Source organism: Phyllopteryx taeniolatus, chromosome 1, assembly GCF_024500385.1.
Source record: "Phyllopteryx taeniolatus isolate TA_2022b chromosome 1, UOR_Ptae_1.2, whole genome shotgun sequence".
NCBI lineage: Eukaryota > Metazoa > Chordata > Actinopteri > Syngnathiformes > Syngnathidae > Phyllopteryx > Phyllopteryx taeniolatus.
Genome location: NC_084502.1, coordinates 50671912 through 50693388, shown reverse-complemented (window position 1 = coordinate 50693388; position 21477 = coordinate 50671912). Strand labels below are relative to the sequence as shown.

The following is a 21477-nucleotide window of genomic DNA, read 5'->3' as shown; positions in this document are numbered from 1 at the left end:
CTACTACCCTGACAAGAGCATCTTTTTCAGAGGAAGACAATCTGTTTAAATGTTGATAGCGTTTTGTATTCCTGTTGTTGTGTATTTGCTGTGCTAGTAGCCTTCAGGAACGTTGCTGTACCTCCTCCCACCAGTAGCATCAACTGTCGGATGGACCAGGGATGGCTGTTGACAAAGTCTGCCCCGGGTGAAGTGAAGACGTTGATTGATCATGTATCAAAAAAGGGAGATGAGTATTTCAATTTCCTTCTTTGATTAAACATTATACAATTTGTTGGAGTTTTCTGGTTTAAGCAAGTCAACACAGGAGGCCAGATGGAGGAGAGAAGCTATCTCCGGGAGTGGACAATGGATGGATGAAAGCTTAGGAAGAAATGGCGTATGTCTAGTGGGGTGCGGAGTATGACGAATATAGGAATAATGTCTAATGCAATAATGTCCAGGAATTTCACGTTATGGTGGTAAGAACATAAGGGCCACTCTGAGTATTGTATAATTGAGGGGAAATAATAATTTAAAAAAAAAACATCTATTAACACCCCTGCAGAATTTATAATTCCTCACTGACAGAGTCAAGAGATATGAATGTTGACGGTAACAATAATCACAATGAGTGATTATGGTATCATGTATTATTTTAGTTTGGGGTCTACTATATACTGTACTAGATAACGCAGTCATGTCCAAACTCAGGTCTAAAAGACGTACTGGATTAAAGGGTGAACGGTGAGAAAATTAAGGCAAATTTAAGTTAGAGTATGACTGAGTGCTAAAACATTTGAAATAGCTGGGGGATAAAGATAATTGGAAGGCTACAGTGAATTGTTAATTGACTATTAGAAACTATACAGTACTAAGTATACAGTATGTGATAGATGAATGTTTGGGAAGCCACCTGTGGGCTTCCGAATTGGATATCCGATTTTGGATATGACTGTCACCAATTTACATTGTGTTAATATGTGGTTGAGTGGGAGTTGCGGTATAGTTGATGGTTTGAACACTATTGCTGGGAGGTCTCATTCTTACACATACAGTCTAGAGGAGACAGTGATCAGAATGCCGGCCCGAGGATGGAGCAGCTGAGACCAGGATGATGGATTGGCCATGGGACTGAGTCAACTGCGACATGCATATATATATTTATTTATATGTATACATTATAGCTGGGGGCGGCACGGTGGACGACTGGTTAGAGCGTCTGCCTCACAGTTCTGAGGACCAGGGTTCAATCCCCGGCCCCACCTGCGTGTATGTTCTCCCCGTGCCTGCGTGGGTTTTCTCCGGGCACTCCGGTTTCTGCCGGGAAACTAGAGTTTACACCGATTTTATCGGGCTGATTGGTATCGGCCGATATTTAGCATTTTATGCTGATCGGCTGATTGGCTTTAATGTCATAATTCGCCGATCGGCTCCGCAAAAGACATTTACTCTGCCTCGCCGCGTTCACAGTATATTTGAATCCAAAAACTAGTTTATTTTTAGTCTTGTCGCGTGTCTTTTGACATAGTACTGTAAATATCTGACGGCCAATGAAGTTATTAAAAAAAAACAAAAAAAAAAACGTCGGCGGTGTGGGACAGACAACACGTCTGAGACAGGCAGGCAACAATGCCAGGATCAGACTACAAGACAAATTTGCTCTTTCACGATTACACTGTCAGACTACGGGCAGCTGTGGCCCAATGGTTAAGCTCATCGCCTGCCACCGTGGGGGATCTAGGTTCAAGACCCTGACTGGACCATCCGCCAACATCCCCCGGACTCATGGCTGTGGTGTCCTTGAGCAAGACACTGATACCCCAAAATGCTCCCCGGGCGCTTCAGCTGCCCCCTGCTCCAGTGTGTTCCACTAACATGTGTATGTGTTCACTGTGATGGGTTAAATGCAGAGAACAAATTTTGTGTGCATGCATGCATGCATGTTCGTGACAATAAAAAGTGATTCTTCTTCTTCTATTGCAATAAAATCTTGTATTCCGATACCAACATATCCCGTTTTTTACGATCATTGGGCTTTATCTTGTCAACTCAAATGCGACCGGATACACTCGTTACCGTGGCGACGACAACAAGAGCGGACCGTGCCGACGGTATTATAAGGACAAAATGGGGAAAAACGTGTTGGTGGTCACCGGTGCTCAGGACAGGAGAGGATGTTCATTTCAGGCTTGCTTGAGGTATGTTCACGTACTTTTAATACGATATGGCTCACAAGCAGGCAATAAAATATTATCTAGCCTAGCAAGCTACTGCTAGCACGAACGGTTGGACGTAAACATGCTGCCGTTCTGTCGAATTATGCTCTAATGTTTCGGTGCGGGTGAAGTCATTTAATTAAAAATAAAGTAATTTAATTACAGTAAGTTAGCAACCATTATTTCTGTCATGTAATGTTGGTTTGACCTGATTGATTAGAATACATGATCTGACGAGAGCAGTGATTTCCAACCTTTATGAGGCCAAGGAACATATTTTACAATTGAAAAATCTCACGGCACACCAACAAACTAAAATGTCACAAAAAGTGGATACATGAATTACTGTATTTACTTCCTGCCATCTAATAGAAGACCATTCATTTGTTCTGTCTGTCACTATGCCTCACTGGCATAAATAGATACAAAGATACATTATTTATTGTAAATATAAATTTTTGAGCAATTAAGTACACAAGTATATACAGTAAATGAACAGGTCATTTAAATAGACACATTCCTCCATCTTGTGAACGGATCGGTTATCGTTTTTTTCAACTCCCTGATCAGTGATCGCCCCCAAAAATCTTAATCGTGTTAATCCTACGGAAAACTTTGTGGGAATCCTAATAACACGGACAGATGGGGTGAACAGAGTGGGTGAGAGAGGGTGCTACTTCCCTCCCTCACTTCCCATGGTTTTCCTGGTTGACTGATGAAGAAACCAACTATACAATTGAAGTTTCTGTTTGGTTTTCAAGGTAATGCCATCCTATATGTGTGAGATGCACACATACACATCACTTGAGTCACTCTGTGTGTGTGTGTGTGTGTGTGTCTGTGAGAGAGAGAACCTGACCCGGATGTAGTTGGCGTTGATGTAGCTGTTAGGCCTCGCCTCTTCTTCTGCACAGGTCAGAATGACACGACTCTCAGAGTCTAAAAAAAGAAATGTGCATCAACGTGCGTGCGTGCATGTGTGTGTGTGTGTGTGTTGCCTACTGACTGGGAAGGATGCTTTTGTATCGGTCCTTGATTGTGTGTCCTGGAACGTCAAGGTCCGACGGACTTACAAAGTTTGGCGGGATGCTCTATGAACAGATATTTACTTATATTTACACCTGGTATACTGTATATACAGTGGGGCAAAAAAGTATTTAGTCAGCCACCAATTGTGCAAGTTCTCCCACTTAAAAAGATGAGAGGCCTGGAATTTTCATCATAGGTATACCTCACCTATGAGAGACAAAATGAGGGGAAAAAAATCCAGAAAATCAAGTCTGATTTTTAAATAATTTATTAGCAAATTATGGTGAAAAATAAGTATTTGGTCAATAACAAAAGTTCACCTCAATACTTTGTTATATACCCAGTGTTGACAATGACAGAGGTCAAACGTTTTCTGTAAGTCTTCATAAGGTTTTCACACACCTACAAACAAGCAAGATTTCTGCCTCTCACAGACCTGTAACTTCTTCTTTAAGAGGCTCCTCTGTCCTCCACTCGTTACCTGTATTAATGGCACTTGTTTGAACTCGTTACCAATATAAAAGACACCTGTCCACAACCTCAAACAGTCACACTCTAAACTCCACTATGGCCAAGACCAAAGAGCTGTCAAAGGACACAAGAAACAAAATTGTAGACCTGCACCAGGCTGGGAAGACTGAATCTGCAATAGGTAAGCAGCTTGGTGTGAAGAAATCAACTGTGGGAGAAATTATTCGATCCCAAGAATTCACCCTGTGGTGTCAAAATGATCACAAGAACGGTGAGCAAAAATCCCAGAACCACACTGGGGGACCTAGTTAATGACCAGCAGAGAGCTGGGACCAAAGTAATAAAGGTGACCATCAGTAACACACTACGCCGCCAGGGACTCAAATCTTGCTGTGCCAGACGTGCCCCCCTGCTTAAGCCAGTACATGTCCAGGCCCGTCTGACGTTTGCTAGAGAGCATTTGGATGATCCAGAAGAGGGTTGGGAGAATGTTATATGGTCAGATGAAACCAAAATAGAACTTTTTGGTAAAAACTCAACATGTCGTGTTTGGAGGAGAAAGAATGCTCACTTGCATCCAAAGAACACCATACCTACTGTGAACCATGGGGGTGGAAACATCATGCTTTGGGGCAGTTTTTCTACAAAGGGACCAAGACGACTGATCCGTGTAAAGGAAAGAATGAATGGGGCCATGTATCGTGAGATTTTGAGTGAAAACCTCCTTCCATCAGCAAGGGCATTAAAGATGAAACGTGGCTGAGTCTTTCAGGATGACACTGATCCCAAACAGTGTCCGGGTAACGAAGGAGTGGCTTCGTAAGAAACATTTCAAGGTCCTGGAGCAGCCTAGCCAGTCTCCAGATGTCACCCATAGAAAATCTTTGGAGGTAGTTGAAAGTCCATGTTGCCCAGCGACAGCACCAAAATATCACTGCTCTAGAGATCTGCATGGAGGAATGGGCCAAAATACCAGAAAGTGTGTGAAAACCTTCTGAAGACGTTTGACCCCAACCCATTGCCAACAAATGGTATATAACAAAGTATTGAGATTTTTTTGTTATTGACCAAATACTTATTTTCCACCATAATTTGATAATAGCCGGCACGGCGGCTGACTGGTCACATCTGCCTCACAGTTCTGTGGACCGGGGTTCAAATCCTGGCCCCGCCTGTGTGGAGTCTGCATGTTCTCCTCGTGCCAAGGTAGGTTTTCTCCGGGCACTCCGGTTTCCTCCCACGTCCCCAAAACATGCGTGGTAGGTTGATTGAAGACTCTAAATAGCCCGTAGGTGTGAATTTTAGTGCGAATGGTTGTTTGTTTCTATGTGCCCTGCGATTGGCTGGCGACCGGTTCAGGATTTACCCCGCCTCCTGCCCGAAGATAGCTGGGATAGACTACAGCAGAATGGCACATGACCAGAGAAAGCCAATCACAAGTGTTGGCTTAAGAAGGAGGAATTGATATGAAAAAAAATTCTGATCTTTTATGCCTATTTTTCTAATGTAACTAAAATTGTAATCCTGGATTACAATATATAATGGATAACAATGACATAAATTTTGTAATTAAACTACATAATTTTGTTTAATGTAATTAGTTACCCCCAACACTCGTGTGGATATGCACCTGGTACTCGGCATCGAGTGCGTTGGCGTCAGCGGCGGCCTGCTGCAGGAGCGCATGTGTAAGCAGCCGGGAGGAGGTGTGAAGCAGCCGAAGCCACACCTCCTTGGGGGTGGACACGGAGCACACAGGCTCTACACCCAGGCTGTTGACATCCAACAGTAGTGAAATATTGGAGCCTCGCCTACAAGATACGCTGGTTACACGCGGTCTGGAGGAGGATATTTGGAAGATTATTTGGCGAGTTTTCATTCTAACCTCTCCTGGAGGTGAATAGACGCTTTACGGGGGGGGATTGTCGGCTCATCTGCGTGTTTGGAGAATGAGCATGCGCCCGCCATGATGACCACGTGTGGTGATGCCAGTTGTCACAACGCCATGCTGGAAGAGAGCATTATTATTTCCTTACTTAGCCCGTTCTCAAATCAGTCCCGTCACAAAAGCAGTCTTGTCTCAGGCAAATGAACCACTTCTTATATACCCCACTCTACTGCCGGGTGTGCAAATGCTAGCACGGCTTTCGTTATCTTGACAATGACTGAGTGTGAATTGTGAGGAAAATATGGCTGCCGGAGAAAGTACAGCGGTACATGTTTGAAGTGCAGTTGGACCCGGAGTAATTGTATAGCGATGGATACTGTAAAACATGATTTTATCGAATGCTTATTCAGGATTTTTTTTTCTCTATGTGGCTATGCTAACGGATGCCATGTAACATATACAGTAGTGTTTTCATGTGCCGGCGAGAAAAGAGTCGAACAGTTTAAGGACAATGTTCCTCAATGTACAATTGCAAGGAATTTAGGGATTTCATCATCTCCGGTCCATAATATCATCACAAGGTTCAGAGAATCTGGAGAAATCACTGCATGTAAGCAGCAAGGCCGAAAACCAACACTGAATGCCCGTGACCTTCGATCCCTCAGGCGGCACTGCATTTAAAACCAGTAAATACAGTTTGGCGCTACAGCCGTAAGTGCAACTTGAAACTCTACTATGCAAAGCAAAAGCCATTTATCAACAACACCCAGAAACGCCACCGACTTCTCTGGGCCCGAGCTGGTCCACTGTTCCACGGCCAGGACGAAAACCACACTGCTCCTCCTGGATCTGAGATTCAACTTCCCGACGGACCTCTCCAGCACCCCTGAATAGACATTACCAGGGAGGCTGAGGAGTGTGATCCCCCTGTAGTTGGAACACACCCTCCGGTCCCCCTTCTTAAAAAGGGGACCACCACCCCAGTCTGCCAATCCAGAGGCACTGTCCCCAGCTTCACTATGTTCCTGGGAATTACAATCTCTCAGGACCTGAAGTGGGCGACCAACATCAACTCCGTCCTCAAAAAGGCCCAGCAGAGGATGTACTTCCTGCGGCTTCTGAGAAAGCACGGCCTGCCACCGGAGCTGCTGAGACAGTTCTACACAGCGGTCATCGAATCAGTCCTGTGTTCTTCCATCACAGTCTGGTTTGGTGCTGCTACAAAAAAGGACAAAATCCGACTGCAACGGACAATCAAAACTGCTGAAAGGATTGTCGGTACCCCCCTACCCACCCTTGAGGACTTGCACGCTGCCAGAACTAAGACAAGGGCGTGCAAAATCCTCTCTGACCCTCTGCACCCCGGTCACCAGCTCTTCCAGCTCCTTCCCTCAGGTAGGCGCTACCGATCAATGCAAACTAGAACTAGTAGACATTCCAACAGCTTCTTCCCTCTTGCAATCAACTTCTTAAACAGCTAACCTATAAGTCCATTACAACAAGCTGGCAATTTTTTGACTTGAGTTCTTTGTCACATTTCTGTGGGGCCAATTATGTATTACTCGTGCACTCACTGTAGTTGTCTCACCATGCTGCACTATTTGCATATACTGGCCACTCATGCCAGAGTAGCATCTGCTCCATTTGCACACTAATTGAGGAGTATCTGTAACATTTGCACAACCATTGTCCCAGATTATCGCACTACTCGTCACTTTAAACCGCATACACTCCTTGAAGTCTCAGCGCCCTTTGCACAATGGTCATTGCACCGGACTATTGCAATATTAGTCATTCGAACTGCTCTAAGTGCTAGAGGACTCTGCATCTTTTTGCACAATTGTTTTTTGTCAATGTATTTCTGTCTCCAAAGTGTTCTGTAAATTGACTGTCTGTTGTACTAGAGCGGCTCCAACTACCGGAGACAAATTCCTTGTGTGTTTTGGACATACTTGGCAAATAAAGATGATTCTGATTCTGATTATTCTGATTTAAAGCATTCGGGTAACCACATCGAGTCAATGCATTTTTTGTGATGCCCTGTCAATAGGCTCCGATTGTGTTAGGGTTAAGGTGGTTAAAACTTCATAATCTGGATATTAATAGGGATAAACTACAGATTGAGAATTGGAGCCTATTTTGTCACTCATTGTCTGTAATCTGCCATGTTAACTACTTTCCCCGTGTTCAAGAAGACGAGCACATCGATTTGGCCAATGTACCGGCAGAGTACCACGATTTGCGATTGGCGTTCAGTAAGGATCGCGCTCAGTCTCTACCGCCATATCCATACAACTGTTCCATAGAGTTGATTCCAGAGGCGCCGCTACAGAGTCCTAGATTGCATCACGTTTCCAAGCTAGAGCTGGGCGATATATCATTATCATATCTTAATCTAGATATAAACATTGAAGATATTAAGATAAACGGTATCACACCAACAATGTGTACTTTTCACGCTCGCGCTGCATGTACAGCTCAGGCCAACCAACCACATACCCCCTCTTGAGTTTTGCGTTGATCGACAGCTAAAGCCAGCCAATGACAATCATCTGACGGAGGGTGGGCCAGGCACACATAAGCCATACGCCGCTCCAGGAAAAGTACAAAAACAATTAAAATAAAATAACTGCAGAAAGTAATCTCGGTGCAGTATCTGCTTTGGTAGATTTAGGAGGAAATAACAAGTCATCTTCAGTTATTTGGATTTAGAAAAGAGGATTTACAGGAGAGCGAGATTTTGTCCAGGACTTGCTTGAAGAAAATTGCTACGACGCAAGTTAGCACAACAAACATTTTTCACTATTTGAAACAACATCACTGCGAACTTCATGAGGAGTGTAACGCAATGAGAATCAATGTGGCAACTTATCGGTCATCCCAAGTGATGCCCAAACAAAGTTCGATTGCCGATGCGTTCAGTAGCGTTACGCCATTTGAGTCAACGTCCACCAGGCACAAAGACATTAAAGATGCTATACCTTACCATGATACCCGTGTACACAGTCACAAACGGGGTGTGACATATCTCTATCTCGTGGGTGTATGTGTGTGTGTCTAAATTGGTACAGAACAAACATTGATGCAGTTAACACACACACACATGCACAACTTTCACCTGCTTCTATTGCAGCATAAAATACTAACCCTTAAAGCAGAGTTGCAGTACAATGTTAGTAGAATTATTTTTTTATTTATTGTTGACTTTGTTAATGTCGATGACTGTCAGTAAGTTCTAATTTAAAAACTGCACTTTACAATCTCTTTTGTATTTATTGCTGACTTTGTTAATGTTGATGACTGTCAGTATGTTGTAATTTAAAAAAACTGCACTTTCCACATCCTTTTGAATTGATATTTAGCTTTTTTTTAAAAAAAAATCTTAGTTTTCACTGAACCCATAGTGATATCATTATTGTATCGTTATCGGGATATCTGTGATGAATATCGAGATATGAAATATTGTCTATATCGCCCAGCCCTATTCCAAGCCAGAGTAAGATGCATTAAAGAATTATATTTCAACTTCGCTAGGTGCCGGGTTGATTCGTCCCTCGTCGTCGCCAGTTGGCGCTGGATTTTTCTTCATCAATCAAAAGGACAAGACCCTGCAACCCTGTGTCGATTTCCGGGGTCTCAATGACATCACAATAAAGAATAAGTATCCTCTCCCGCTGTTGGACTCGGCATTTGCTCCTCTGCAATCGGCAAACATGTTCACAAAATTAGATCTGCGCAACGCCTATCACCTGGTGTGGATAAAGGAGGGAGATGAGTGAAAGATCACGTTCAATACTCCATTAGGTCATTTTGAGTATTTGGTCATGCCTTTTGGACTCACAAATGCGCCCGCTGTGTTTCAGTGTCTTATTAATGATGTGCTGCGGGACATGATGAATGTTTTTTGTTTTGTGTACTTGGACGACATCCCAGGGATCTACATGAACATTGCTAACATGTCCGTATGGTGTTGCAGCCCTTGATGGAAAATCGTCTTTACGTTAAGGGAGAGAAGTGCGAGTTCCATGCGGAATCGGTACAGTTTTTGGGGTTCATCGTTGAGAAGGGGCAGCTTCGAGCCGATCCAGGCAAGGTCCAGGCTGTGGTTGATTGGCCAACTCCAACATCTAGGAAGCACTTGCAGAGGTTCTGGAGGGTGCTAGGGAACCTTTTCAACTTTTCACCGAACACAATAACCTGTCTTACCTCCAGACTGCAAAGAGACTCAACCCCCGTCAAGCACGTTGGGCCCTGTTCCTTACCCGTTTCAATTTCGTCATCACTTACCGCCCCGGGTCGAAACAGTAAACCCGACGCCTTGTTTAGGCTGCAAGGTCCATCTGCTGTACAGCCTGTTGTGGAGACTATTCTACCTGGGACACGGGTGGTGGGAGCACTTCAGTGGGAGATAGAGAAGAAGGTGGTGAGGGACATCCAGGCTCTGGGAGGGGTTCCTGATGGCAAGTTGTTTGTTCCAATTGCCTTGCATCCAGAAGTGTTGAGGTGGGGACACACTTCAAGAGTCGCTTGCCATCCAGGGGTCAGTCGGACATTTTTCCTCATTTCCCAACGGTTCTGGTGGCAGGGACATTAGGAATTTGTCTCAGCATGCGCAGTGTGTGCCCGTAGCAAGATGTCCTCCAGCTGGTTTTCTGCGTCCGCTGCCCATCCTTTCCAGACCACTAATCAACATGACAGGATATGGAAACATGGGGTGAGACAAGATTACCTTTGACATATGACAATGGCAACTGACAATGACCCGACAAGGACTGAAAGAAACCAGGGAACTAAATACACACAAATTGACGAGACAACGAGGAACACCTGGACAAGACACGAGTGGCTGGAGGGAGCTGATTGGTCGACACAAGGCAGAAGGTTGACGAGAACAGGTGGACACAATAACTAAATAAGCACACAAGACATGAAAAACATGGGACACAGGGAAAATATGAAACTAAACCAAACACAAACCAAACCAAACCACAGACCTTGACACGTGGTACACAGTATTCACCAGCTCTCTGCCTTGTCTTCTCCAGCCCACCTGTGTTCCTCAACCAGGGCCTTAGTGCCTCATCACCCTCTGCTACACTTTGTTGGTTTCAAGGAAGCTTCATCCAACAAACACCTGTGAGTAAACCTCTTTCTTGACATTCATTTAAACCTAAACTGGAAGTCAAATAAAAAAGTGGAAACAAGCAGATTTTGTCTCTCAGTTGGAGAACTGACAGAGAAGACATGGCTTGAAAAGGTGAGAGATGTCATCTAAATTAAGGTTGAATACGTAGGAGGAGGCTTACAACACCACTTACCCCCCACATACAATGCCAGACTCAATAATGTAGCCTCTAAGAAATATACAAGTAGTAACAAACAAGCACAGCCACTTTTTGGCTGTCAGGTTTCTCAATCACCATTGTTACAACTGAACGGAATATTAACGAAGGTGATTCTACCCAAAAAACTGTTGTTGGTGGGCAGAGGCCTCGCTTCAAGACATTTAAAAACTGTCGTTTTGCATCCCCGAGGGATACCATTTGTGGTTAGGGAGTGCCTCTTACTAAGGGGATAAATAGCTGGGTTTCGACACCAGCACTCAGAGTACAGCTGTCCTAGATGGTGTGCATGAATTGATGAAGCCTGCTCGGATGTGAGGCAAAACATCTTCCAATGCAACCAGAACAGTTCATCCATCCATCCATTTTCTGAGCCGCTTCTCCTCACTAGGGTCGCGGGCGTGCTTGGAGCCTATCCCAGCTGTCATCGGGCAGGAGGCGGGGTACACCCTGAACTGGTTGCCAGCCAATCGCAGGGCACATAGAAACTAACAACCATTCGCACTCACAGTCATGCCTACGGGCAATTTAGAGTCTCCAATTAATGCATGTTTTTGGGATGTGGGAGGAAACCGGAGTGCCCGGAGAAAACCCACGCAGGCACGGGGAGAACATGCAAACTCCACACAGGCGGGGACGGGGATTGAACCCCGCACCTCAGAACTGTGAGGCTGACGCTCTAACCAGTCGGCCACCGTGCCGCCCAGAACAGTTCAGTTACAATCAATTTTAACTAGAGGAATGAGAATATTCGCAGGCAGTTGGAGAACTGTTCACTATCTGTCGAACTGAGTGCAAAACATTCAGGGAGGGCAGAATAACTAGTTACCCAAAATAAAAATTATAATAATCTAATGTAATTATGTATCATTACGATGATTATTATTACACATATTAGGCAAGAGACAGGAAGTATAACTGCCTTGTGCTGTAGCTACACGCCGCATCTGTAAACAAACACAATACAGTTTAGGTTTGGATTAGCAGATGTCGTGGTTAACCATATGGTTTTCGCAAAACGTCAAATGTCAGTGCAGCACGAAAAAAAAGAAAAGGAAAAAAAAGCACGGTACAAACAACTTCCTGGAGCACTTAAACACCCTCTCCCTGGCTGATCTTCAAATTGAGCCATAGCAATAACAAATGCCATTATTATAGGTTTTATAGCATAATCCACACTGTTAACTATTACTTTTGCATTTGTCTCCATTATTCATTTCCAAAAAAGAAGACAAACTATTGTTGTACTTTCCTAAACAGAAAACATTTAAATTGTAGATGTTTCATTTTAAATGTCATTAAATCTGTATGTTTCACAAAAGAAAATAACTTTTGTGTTTTGCAATTTGTTCGCTTACTCTACCAAATGTGAACCAAATAATGACCTTAAAAAAGTGCAGACTAAAAAGTGATTTTTGGCAAACTGTCACACCCCTTTGTAATTATACATTTCTGCGGTTTCAGCATTATAACCAGCCCCTTGAGGGCAACGACAAAGTGGCCCGCGATGAAAACAAGTTTGACACCCCGATTAGCAACCAGTTCAGGGTTTACCCACCTTTTGTCTACAGTCAGCATGGAGAGACTTGAACAAGATAAGGGCTATAGGAAATTGATTTGGCCAACAAGTTGGGGCGGAAGATGACGTGGTGAAACTGCCAAACAGGAAACGAAACAGAAAAGATGTTCGGCGCGTCTCCATCGGAAGAGAGTTTACTCACAACAGGAAGTCAGCTCGCCCACACCACCTTACTCAACAACACAGTTATTCCTCTCATGAGCAACGCTGATGTCTTGTGTCACTACATGCATGATGCCAGTTCGAGCGCCAGTGTTTTCTGTGTGTTTACACTTCACGTAGGGCGTGTTTCTGTTGTTGAATACAGTACTAACCTTCTCATGTGCTAGTGAGTTTCGAAGCTAGAAGCCTATAATCATGAGTATATAGTACAGTATTAATACGTTCTTACATCATCACAAGCACATTAACTTGAAATAACACATTAATAAAGAACAAACGTAACTGTAATATTCATTATTCCGTCTCGAAAAGCTTGCTACAATTGTTGCTAGTCACTTTTTTGGGTCGGAAAATTGTCTAAATATAGCAACAAACCCCCCCAAAAACAGAGTAATATCAAGTGAGTGTGACAAGTGAATGAGATGTCCTGTAATTCTTAACCTTTTGTCTATTTTGACAAAATAATCTCAGAGAGCTTTAATTAAGATACCTGGAATTTTTTTTAAATTGTGAGCAAAAATGCATAATATGCTTCTTTTAATAGATATGTTAAATCAAGTCAAACAACTCAAACTTCAGCTCAGTGAGCATCTCATGGATTAACTCCACAAGTGTATTTATATTTTTCTTTGGCTTTTTTGTGTTACCTTTGATGGCAAAGAAAAAAAGTCACATAAACATACAACCTTTAAGCAAGAGAGAGAGAGAGAGAGAGAGAGAGAGAGAGAGAGACACACACACACACACTAACTGTGTTTAGGCATTACTTCTATGAACAATTTCTTCATATTTTATTTTGTAGTAACGAAGATGGTTCGGCAAAATGTTTTGAAGTAAATGTATAAATTTTATTCATGAAATGTGGTGGCGTAAAAGTTGACAGGAATAAATAAAGTAAAACCCCAATTCCAATGAAGTTGGGACGGTGTGTTAAACATAAATAAAAACAGAATACAATGATTTGAAAATCATGTTCGACCTATATTTAATTGAGCACACTACAAAGATATTTAATGTTCAAACTGATAAACTGTATTGTTTTTAGCAAATAATCATTAACTAGAATTTTATGGCTGCAACCCATTCCAAAAAAAGCTGGGACAGGGTCATGTTTACCCCCTATTCTTTTAACAACATTCAATAAACATTTGGGAACTGAGGACGCTAATTGCTGAAGCTTTGTAGGTGTAATTCTTTCCCATTCTTGCTTGATGTACAGCTTCAGCTGTTCAACAGTCCAGGGTCTCCGTCATCGTATTTTACGCTTCATAATGCTCCCCGCATTTTTAATGGAAGACAGGTCTGGACTGCAGGCAGGCCAGTCTAGTACCCGCACTCTTTTAGTACGAAGCCACGCTGTTGTAACACGTGCAGAATGTGGTTTGGCATTGTCTTGCTGAAATGAGCAGGGGCGTGTCCATGAAAAAGACATTGCTTGGATGGCAGCATATGTATCTGCAAAACCTGTATGTACTTTTCAGCATTAATGGTGCCTTCACAGATGTGTAAGTTACCCATGCCATTGGCACTAACACAGCCCCATACAATCACAGATGCGGGCTTTTGAACTTTGCGTCCATAACAGTCCGGATGATTCGTTTCCTCTTTGGACCGGAGGACACGACGTCCACAATTTCCAAAAACAATTTGAAATGTGGACTCATCGGACCACAGCACACTTTTCCACTTTGCATCAGTCCATCTTAGATGAGCTCGGCCCCAGAGAAGTTGGTGGCGTTTCTGGGTGTTGTTGATAAATGGCTTTTGTTTTGCAAAGTAGAGTTTGAAGTTGCACTTACGGATGTAGCACCAAACTGTATTTAATGATATTGGTTTACTGAAGGCGGCACGGTGACCGACTGGTTCGAGCGTCTGCCTCACAGTTCGTAGGTCCGGGGTTCAATCCCCGACCCCGCCTGTGTGGAGTTTGCATGTTCTCCCCTTGTCTGCGTGGGTTTTCTCCGGGCACTCCGGTTTCCTCCCACATCCCAAAAACATGCATGGTAGGTTAATTGAAGACTCTAAAATTGCCCGTAGGTGTGAATGTGATTGTGAATGGTTGTTTGTTTATATGTGCCCTGCGATTGGCTGGCAACCAGTTCAGGGTGTACCCCGCCTCCTGTCCGATGATAGCTGGGATTGGCTCCAGCACTCCCGCGACCCTTGTGAGGATAAGTGGCTCAGAAAATGGATGGATGGATGGATGGTTTACTGAAGTGTTCCTGAGCCCATGTGGTGATATCCTTTACACATTGATGTCGGTTTTTGATGCAGTGCCCTCTGAGGGATCGAAGGTCACAGGCATTCAATGTTGCTTTTCGGCCTTGCCGCTTACATGCAGTGATTTCTCCAGATTCTATGAACCTTTTGATGATATTATGGACCGTAGATGATGAAATCCCTAAATTCCTTGCAATTGTACATTGAGGAACATTGTCCTTAAACTGTTCGACTATTTTCTCACGCACTTGTTCACAAAGAGGTGAAACTCGCCCAATCTTTGCTTGTGAATGAAAAAAACCCAATCATGGCACCCACCTCTTCCCAATTAGCCTGTTCACCTGTGGGATGTTCCAAACAGGTGTTTGATGAGCATTCCTCAACTTTTTTGCCACCTGTCCCAGCTTTTTTGGAACGTGTTGCAGCCATAAAATTCCAAGTTAATGATTATTTGGTAAAACCAATAAACTTTATCAGTTTGCACATTAAATATCTTGTCCTTGTTGTGTATTCAATTAAATATAGGTTGAACATGATTTGCAAATCATTGTCTTCTGGTCTTATTTGTTTAACACAACGTCACAACATCCATCCATCCATTTTCTGTGCCGCTTCTCCTCACTAGGGTCGCAGGTGTGCTGGAGCCTATCCCAGCAATCTTTGGGCGAGAGGCAGGGTACACCCTGAACTGGTTGCCAGCCAATCGCAGGGCACATACAAACAAACAACCACTCACACTCACATTCACACCTACGGGCAATTTAGAGTCTGTCTGTATAATGTGTCTCACAAATCATTCACCTCAATAAAGATGATGAGGAGAAGAGTTTGCAACTGCAATGTCATTACCAGACAGTTAAGAGTTAGCCAAACTTCTATTTCTTCTTCTACTACTACTCTTTCTTCTTATTTATATTTTTGGACAGTCTGGGTGCGGTGTGGCATCATGCAGCCTCTCAATGGTCAGTCTTGGTACTATGACAGACATCTAGTTTATGGGAGGAGCCTCCCAATTGTGGGTGAATATATGGTGATGTGCGCAGTGGCCTGAGTTGGTAATCTCCAGTAGAACTCATGATATAGGAGCAGTAAGACAACATGCACATTTTTTATTATTTGTGAGCTCTCTCACATTTTAAAATATTTTGAAAATCGGTTTGTGCGTAACAAGCAGATGCTAAAGTAGGTAAACATAAAATTACTCAAAGATGCAACCACAAAACTATGTTGTTGTTAAAGCTGTCGGGCAGCTTCACAGGTTGAGTACATTTACTTTATTAAACTTTTATCATAAAATGGTTAACTTTTTTGTGCTGGTATGAAAAGTACATTTCCCGCAGTGAACAATGGCAACAGTCTGAAAAGATGATTTCCTTAGTCGTCTTGTAAAGTCAATAGTGGATGAGCCTTACCAGCTACTTGCCAACCATGATGATGATGTGACGGTCAGCACATTGTTGGTCTTAGGATCGGTCTTCACCATCAACAGAAAGAGGCCACCAGCAAATGTCTTAACCTGCACAAAGCAGGGCAAGAAGAAACGTGAAACAAAGTGATCACAAGAGATGAAAAAAGAGAAGAGGCAGCATGAATAGACATGTCCTGATTTTCTCACTCAGATTATTCTGATATGAGGAGTTTAGGTGATATAAGAAGAAGAAAATGAGTCACAACACGAATAAGAGACGAGCTCCAGGCGTTGGTGAGAAACGAGATGCTTGTTAAGTTATTCACGTCACATCCCACAACCTGGCACCAACAGTGGGAATGTCACATCACATGCCAATGGAGCCAGCTGCTAGCCTTGTCAGTGGGTAGTGCCAACATGACGTGATGTACGACGCAAAGTGTAAAATGATATAAACAAAAATACAGGGCTTATAAAAAATGCTTGTCCGAGTGTTCAAAACTGGACTAAAAGTCATGTTAAACGTACATAAAAACGTGTTGCTAGATCGAGCTAGCATTTTCTTTGCATTGACTTTGTGTTACCCTGAAGCAAACAACATAGAAAATCAAAACTATCTCAAGGGAAGTTTTGCAGATGTAATTAATTAATTAATTATTATTATTATCATCATCAATATCAGAGCATGAGTGGTTCGCACATCTGCCTCACAGTTCAGAGGTTGAGGGTTTAAATCCCTGCTCCAGCCTTCATGTGAGTTTGCATGTTCTTCCAGTGCTTTGCGTGGGTTTTCTCAGGGTACTCTGTCTTTGTCTCGCATTCCAAAAACATGTTTCTTAATTGAAGACTATGAATTGTCTGTATATGTGAAGTAGAGGCTGACATTTTTTCGGGATTCCCACCGGGTCCCGAGGGATGCGAGTAAATTTCACTATTAATCAAGGTTTTGGGCAGGAGGGGAAGCTAGTCACCGGGAGCGGGAACTATGACTTTCGAGATATTACAACCCCAATTCCAATGAAGCTGGGACGTTGTGTTAAACATAAATAAATAGAGAATACAATGATTTGCAAATTATGTTCAACCTATATTTAATTGAATACACTACAAAGACAAGATATTTAATGTTCAAACTGATAAACTTGTTGTTGATTGTTCTTAGCAAATAATCATTAACTTAGAATTTTATGGCTGCGAAAAAGCTGGAATAGGGTCATGTTTACCACTGTGTTACATCACCTTTTCTTTTAACAACATTCAATAAATGTTTGGGAACTGAGGACGCTAATTGTTGAAGCTTTGTAGGTGGAATTCTTTCCCATTCTTTCTTGATGTACAACTTCAGCTGTTCAACAGTCCGGGGTCTACGGTGTCGTATTTTACGCTTCATAATGCGCCACACATTTTCAATGGAAGACAGGTCTGGACTGCAGGCAGGCCAGTCTAGTACCCGCACTCTTTTACTACGAAGCCACGCTGTTGTAACACGTGCAGAATATGGTTTGGCATTGTCTTGCTGAAATAAGCAGGGGTGTCCATGAAAAAGACATTGCTTGGATGGCAGTATATGTTTCTGTAAAACCTGTATGTACTTTTCAGCATTAGTGGTGCCTTCACAGATGTGTAAGTTACCCATGCCATTGGCACTAACACAGCCCCATACCATCACAGAAGCTGGCTTTTGAACTTTGTGTCCATAACAATCCGGATGTTTCTTTTCCTCTTTGGCCCGGAGGACACGACGTCCACAATTTCCAAAAACAATTTGAAATGTGGACTCCTCGGACCACAGAACACTTTTCCATTTTGCGTCCGTCCATCTTAGATGAGCTCGGGCCCAGAGAAGCCGGCGGCGTTTCTGGGTGTTATTGATAAATGGCTTTTGCTTTGCATAGTAGAGTTTCAAGTTGCACTTACGGATTTAGCGCTGAACTTTATTTACTGACATTGGTTTTCTGAAGTGTTCCTGAGCCCATGTGGTGATAACCTTTACACATTGATGTCGATTTTTTATGCAGTGCCGCCTGAGGGATCGAAGGTCATGGGCATTCAATATTGGTTTTCGGCCTTGCCGCTTACATGCAGTGATTTCTCCAGATTATATGAACCATTTGATGATATTATGGACCGTAGATGATGAAATCCCTAAATTCCTTGCGATTGTACGTTGAGGAACATTGTCCTTAAACTGTTCGACTATTTTCTCACGCACATGCTCACAAAGAGGTGAACCTCGCCCCATCTTTGCTTGTGAATGACTGAGCTATTCAGGGAAGCTCCTTTTATACCCAATCATGGCACTCACCTCTTCCCAATTAGCCTGTTCACCTGTGGGATGTTCCAAATAGGTGTTTGATGAGCATTCCTCAACTTTCTCAGTCTTTGTTGTCATCTGTCCCAGCTTTTTTGGAACGTGTTGCATCCATAAAATTCAAAGTTAATGATTATTTGCTAAAAACAATAAAGTTTATCAGTTTGAACATTAAATATCTTGTCTTTGTAGTGTATTCAATTAAATATAGGTTGAACATGATTTGCAAATCATTGTATTCTGTTTTTATTTATATTTAACACAACGTCCCAAGCGGCACGGTGGGCGACTGGTTAGAGCGTCAGCCTCACAGTTCTGAGGTGCGGGGTTCAATCCCCGTCCCCGCCTGTGTGGAGTTTGCATGTTCTCCCCGTGCCTGCGTGGGTTTTCTCCAGGCACTCCGGTTTCCTCCCACATCCCAAAAACATGCATTAATTGGTGACTCTAAATTGCCCGTAGGCATGACTGTGAGTGCGAATGGTTGTTTGTTTCTATGTGCCCTGCGATTGGCTGGCAACCAGTTCAGGCTGTACCCCGCCTCCTGCCCGATGACAGCTGGGATAGGCTCCAGCACGCCCGCGACCCTAGTGAGGAGAAGCGGCTCAGAAAATGGATGGATGGATGGACAACGTCCCAACTTCATTGGAATTGGGGTTGTAATAAAAACGGAGCAAGATTGACTGGGAGAAAAAATATAATTTAAAAAAGGGTGTTTTTGGGGGGTATGGGAGTTGGATTCTGTAAAATTTTGGCTAGGGATTGAGAGGGGGCCCGCAACCCTGGTGAAGATAAGGAGTGCAAAAAAATGGATGGATGGATTGGGAAGGAATTGTATCAACTTCTGTGGCAGTAAGGGGGGGGCATTTTTTTTTTTTAAACAATCTCGATTGGGAGGGAATGGGATAAATCTCTCTGGGAATGAGAGGGAGCTATAACCAAAATCCATTCCCGTGTCCCGTGAATGTAAGTGTGAATGGTTGTTTGTTTGTGTTTTGCGATTGGCTGGCAACCAGTTCAGGGTGTACTCTGCATCTCACCCAAAGTCAGCTGGGGTAGGCTCAAGCTCACCTGTGACCCTAGGGAGGATAAAATACAAAGAAAATGGATGGATGAATTATGATTATTATAATTCCACATCTGTATCAGATACCACTCCCCTGTATCTTGTCACTCTAAACACTGAAACTCCTGGAGACATCATAATCCCTTTTGGAGGGGGTCTTTGTGATTGTTCTACAGTGGCTCATTTGTAGACCTTAAACCTACTCTGTCGGTGTCTGCATTGGCCTAATCTATGCTTTTTTTATAATTATTATTTGTTGTACTGATGGCTAACATTTTTCTTGCTTTTAATATCCAATCAAAATACAATTTTTTTCACTCCTTTATATATCAAATCTTGAACCCTAGTTGTTTGTTGAGTTACAGTTCAAATTGTCTAAACAAAGCATGTGAATTGTTTTAAAACATACATTATCATTGTGATTATTATTTATACTCCATAATTTAGGATTCCCATAAGCCATATTAAACTACAGTTTACTGCTTCTTTGCATCTGCTAATGAACATTTCACTGTGTTACAATGATGTTGTATCTAATGTAATATGCATATTAGAAAAAAAATAGATTACACATGCATTGTAGATAACGTATCTATCATTTTTTTATTTTCACTCAATTTTAAATTATAATTATTTTTTTAAAATGTTATAAAATATTTTACCAATGTCGCTTTACTCACATATACAGCTCTACATGAGAAGACGATTGTGCGGGGTGTGTTGTACTCTTCCGACAGCAGACATACGGACCAGCCGATCCATGCAGTATGATGGCTCATTTTACTCAGTGAAAAAAAAAAAGTTGATTTATAATTATATTACTAAGGCTCGTGTTTCCAAAATACATTACCCCTCCCCCCCCCACCCCCCTAGAGGAAGCACTTCTTCAAACATTATCGGTAAAGAAAAAATGTTTTTGTTTCCATACACTGGGGGAGAAATCAGTTAAAAGCTGAGATTTTATTTTCGTCATATCGTCCAGCCCTGTGGGAAACTGTCTTACGAGAAGTCTTAAAAGTAGTATTGTTATTAGATATAGTTTAGTCAGGTATACTTCTTTTGCTTTTCTAACTTGATATACACTACTCTATTAAGCCTGTTGGGGATATAAAAGTGATACTTGTTGCAGATTAGCCTACTTTTCATTTCACTGTAATGAACACAGTCATTACAGTCACTGAACACACTTCTTTTCAACCAACCATGAGCATGAAAACTAAACTGTCAAGTTACACTTTCAATTATTCTATTCCTATCAAATCTGATCAAAATGTTGATTGTGGAAATCTTTTACTGAGTTTCTTACCTTCAAGTCGCTTCTTTTGACATGCGCTCCTCTCGAAGGCTGTTTTTCGACATTGTCAGCCACTTCCTTCTCTGCACCACACTTGCAAATGTACACAACTATCCAAGGCTGCACGTTCCCCTCGGCAAGGAGCATGAGCGTGAATGGAGTAACTGCGCTCTTCTCTCTCTTGGGATGAGGGAAGGAAGACTAACCTGCTCGCGGCATTAGTGCGCCTGCATGTGCACGCGCACACACATACACACACGGATATCCTGAGGTTGTGATGACCAACTGGTCCACCAAGTATGAAGATGAGACATACAGTAACAGCAGCATGTCCAGCTTGGTCTGACTTGGGTTTCAGATGACGATAAGGCATGGCCCTTGGTGACGCAAGGTGATTGCCAAGAAGAGATAGTTGGACAATAGCTTGATGGTGGACAACAAGCAGACAAAGATGATGTTCTTCAACACATTTGTTTCTATGGTAACATAGAACTGATTGCTGAGGCACACGC

The 21477-nt window shown here is 42.7% G+C and overlaps 1 protein-coding gene across 2 annotated transcripts in view; it reads right to left on the bottom strand.

Moving 5' to 3' along the window:
- The window catches only part of LOC133465322 (tyrosine-protein phosphatase non-receptor type 7-like), a 33527-nt gene extending 12355 nt beyond the window's left edge, over positions 1–21172 (bottom strand). The window contains exons 1-9 of one of the 2 annotated variants that reach the window (XM_061748039.1): positions 20978–21172; positions 19646–19684; positions 16302–16405; positions 10581–10720; positions 9874–10268; positions 5584–5706; positions 5329–5509; positions 3205–3289; positions 3058–3137 (exon numbers count right to left, since the gene is read on the bottom strand). In XM_061748039.1, coding sequence (XP_061604023.1) covers positions 3058–3137; positions 3205–3289; positions 5329–5509; positions 5584–5666 — 429 coding nt within the window. In that variant the 5' untranslated portion in view covers positions 5667–5706; positions 9874–10268; positions 10581–10720; ... (1 more) ...; positions 19646–19684; positions 20978–21172. The remainder of the gene's footprint in view (positions 1–3057; positions 3138–3204; positions 3290–5328; positions 5510–5583; positions 5707–9873; positions 10269–10580; positions 10721–16301; positions 16406–19645; positions 19685–20977) is intronic. The other variant, XM_061748038.1, reaches the window with a different exon arrangement.
- Between the last annotated feature and the right edge of the window lie 305 nt (positions 21173–21477).